At 64.7% G+C, this 3,217-nt stretch overlaps 1 protein-coding gene across 1 annotated transcript; it reads left to right on the top strand.

Annotated features, from left to right (window-relative positions):
* Positions 1-25: 25 nt before the first annotated feature.
* On the top strand, positions 26-664 carry MNEG_15540 (hypothetical protein; the record flags this gene model as incomplete). Its single annotated transcript, XM_014035989.1, has 2 exons — positions 26-290; positions 582-664. 2 exons carry the CDS (start codon positions 26-28, stop codon positions 662-664), a joined length of 348 nt encoding a protein of 115 aa, XP_013891443.1.
* Positions 665-3,217: the final 2,553 nt, after the last annotated feature.

The following is a 3,217-nucleotide window of genomic DNA, read 5'->3' as shown; positions in this document are numbered from 1 at the left end:
CTCCCCCCCTCCCCCTCCTTGCAGGATGACCACCAACCTCCGCCCCGCCGAGGGCGGCGGCCTGACGTGGTCCTTCGACCTGGATGGCATCGCAGACATGTACGCGTCCTATGAGGACACAGACCTCTGGGACCTCCTGCAGGCGCCCCCACAGGGCCTCAGGGTCGACTTTGTCAAGGCCACCCGCAGCACCTTCCGATGGGAGGGCGGCGCGGAGGGGCGCATCGCGGCGCTGGGGCACCGCGTGCACGCGCTGGAGGCGGGGCACTGGGTGCACACGGACAACCCGGGTGCGTGGGGTCTGGGGCGGCGTTTTCGGGGGCAAGGGGCCTCCGGCGGCCAGAGAGACTGGGGGAAGGGGATTGGCACGGAGGAGGGCCGTGGATCGTGCGGGGTTGCTGGGGCAACAGAGGGCGCCGCGGGGCTGCCGGCAAGGGATCTGCTGAGCTGGAGGGCGTTGCGTTTTAGAAGGAATCCTGCATGTAACACGCGGCCCTCCGCGGGCGCCACATGTCGCCACACCCTCTCAAGTGTCCCCCGCCCTTTCTGGTCACCCTTGTGCTCTCGCGATCTCCCCTCAGGCGGCCTGTTCGACATCTTGGCGCCCAGCTTCGGCAAGATGGACCTTCACATGCAGCACGCGGCCAGGCCTAGCATGCGATGAGGGCACGCCTGGCCACATCATATCAGCGGCGGGGTGGCGGACGCCGTGCATGCGCCTATACTGTGACTCGGGGCGGGAGGCCCAGGGAAGGGGGCGGGGCAGCACAGAAGGCAGGCGGTGCAGCCTGAGCCCTCCGAGGCCCCTCCCCCTCCACCACGCTGTCGCCCTGGGGTGAGCTCCTTCAGCCCGACAGACGAGGCCTGCTGTGTGGTGGTGGCATCACGGCCCACTGCGCGGTGGCTCCGTCGCTCCTGGGGCGGCCCCCAAACTGCTCGTGGGAACCCTGTGGAGCCCTCGGCTTTTGGGGGAGCCCCAGTTGTCGCCCCTTGCGGGCGGCTACCCCCGCGCCACTCGTCATCGCCCTTCACAAGGGTCCCAGCTTGCGGCTGCCATGCGCGCCGCGCGCCTCCCGCACGCCTGGGTGCAGCTGCCTGCCCCGGTGCGCGCCCGCGCGCCGACCGCCGATCGGGTCCGGCCGGGCGCCAGATGACGCGCGGCAGGCCAGTTCTCTTCGAGGGAAGCCCGGCGCGGTGGATCAAGCCTTTGACACACTTGTAGCCGCACGCTCGTTTCGCACCCTCGCACCCCCTGGGCTCTCCAGAGCCTACCCATGCTGCCGCTCTCAGCCAATCTCATTTGGGTGCACAGACCACACAGGCCGCTAGCCAAACCCCGCAATGCAACGCTCCCCTGTGGAGCCAGTTGACAGGCCCCCACACGTGGGCCCGCTGCCCTTGACCGCCGCCCTGCATGTGCGCTTGTGCGCACTTGTTCGGCCGTATTCGAACTGATCTCGGCGGATCTGACCTGCGTGAATCCCTTGTTTGTCGCTCTTGCCTTCCCGGCTGCCGTGTGGTTGGGCATCACACAGGCAGGGCGGCCACGGACGGCAGGGGGGCGCCTAGGGGGTGATCACGCAACTCCCAATCGGCTTTCTCTGGTGGCACCAACATTCAAGTTTGCACCCACATTCCATCCTCTCGCCGTGCTGTGTGTTTGGTTGAAGAAGGATGAAGAGAAGCGTGCATTCCTGTTTGGTTGAAGAAGGAAGAAGAGAAGCGTGTAGTGCTGACAGATCCCTGCAGTTGACATGACCATATTGTGTGGCACTGGCACCCCTGGGCGGTTGGGCATCGCCCCGGGGCGCCTGGTCGTCGCCACTGCCCCTCCTACTGCATCTGAAGTGACAAGCGACCGCCTTTGCAGCCGGGCGTATGCTTGCACGCGCAGAACGTGTGGGCCGCCTACAACACGGCCTCGCGTCAGACGTGCGCCCTTTCTCGCAGGCGCCGCGCCGCCAGGCCCCTGCCTGCCTTGCACACACCGCAACGCAACATCCGCATCGTTTTCCACCCTGAGGCGCCCTTGTGGGCCCCGGGTCACCAGGTGGTTGGGTATCACCAGGTGGTTGGGCGTCACCAGGTGGTTGGGCATCACCCGAGAGGCACCCGTATTGCACGTAGTCGCCAAAGAAGGCCTTTGATCATTCCATGCCGAGCGCCGCAGGCCCCTGCTGTCGCGCGCCTTCAGTGCAGCTGCGGAGGCTGGGGAGTGCATAGAATTGTTGGGCGCAGTGGTGTGTTTTGTTCGACCCCGCGTTCTTGCCCGTCGGCCCCTGTGCTTGTACGTGCGCCGAACTGTGTGTGTTGCTGGGCCCTCTGTCAGAAAGGAGTTTGTTGGGCCCAGCTCGTGCCTCAAAAACTGCACTTGTGTACGCCATCTGCTGCTGTGTGCCACCTGCGTGCGATCCACTGTGGTTCTGGCGCGGCCGCGCGGTTGGGCATCGCGCGCGCCGGCACCTCAACCCAATCGCGTGGGTACCTGTTGTACCAGGCCCGTCCTGCGTTTGACAGCTGGCGCCAATCATGCCAGCGGGCGCATCGCTGCACCTTTCACGAGCTGCGCGTAGCTTGCGAGCATCTGCAGACTTTTCCAGGCTTTGCAGCGGTTGCTGTCACCCCCAGTGCCGATGCTTAGTGCTGACGCGATGCATTGGCGGTTGTGTGGTGTAGCTTGTATAGCAACAGAGCGTTGAGGAACCTCAGTTGAGGCTGCGCATGTCATTCAGCAATCAAGCAAGGCCCACGCCACAGGTGAGGGCACCACCTCGGGCCCAGCGGCTGCCCATACGCTGCCACCCAGGTCACATGTAACCCAGCAACACCCGCTCTCACAGGCCCATGTTTGAGCTGGGAAAAATGCATGCGGTTTACTCAGGTGTGAGGGCCACGGGGTGGCATCCTCGCAGCCTTGTGCTTGCAGTGCCAGTCGCACAGTGCAAGTCACGTGGGTGTCCAAAGCACGATCTGGCTGGCATTCCCTGGCTGACATGCCTTGCAGCTTGGCCGGAAGCACACAGCACCACCGAGCAACGCGCGGCGCGATACGACGCAAGCGAATCACAGCTGTGCAGAGGACGCCCGATTGCACCGCAAGTGAGGGCAATGCTTGCGCTTGAGGTGCGCCTTGACGCGACGCCAATACCCATCTTTAACTGAATTTAAAAGCTGAAAAGTAATGCTTTGAGAGGTGGCGCCGAGCTCTCTGAAAATC

The sequence above is a fragment of the Monoraphidium neglectum genome, assembly GCF_000611645.1.
Source record: "Monoraphidium neglectum strain SAG 48.87 unplaced genomic scaffold scaffold05417, whole genome shotgun sequence".
NCBI lineage: Eukaryota > Viridiplantae > Chlorophyta > Chlorophyceae > Sphaeropleales > Selenastraceae > Monoraphidium > Monoraphidium neglectum.
The sequence above is the reverse complement of the archived record's forward strand: the minus strand, read 5'-3'. Positions and strand labels throughout refer to the sequence as shown.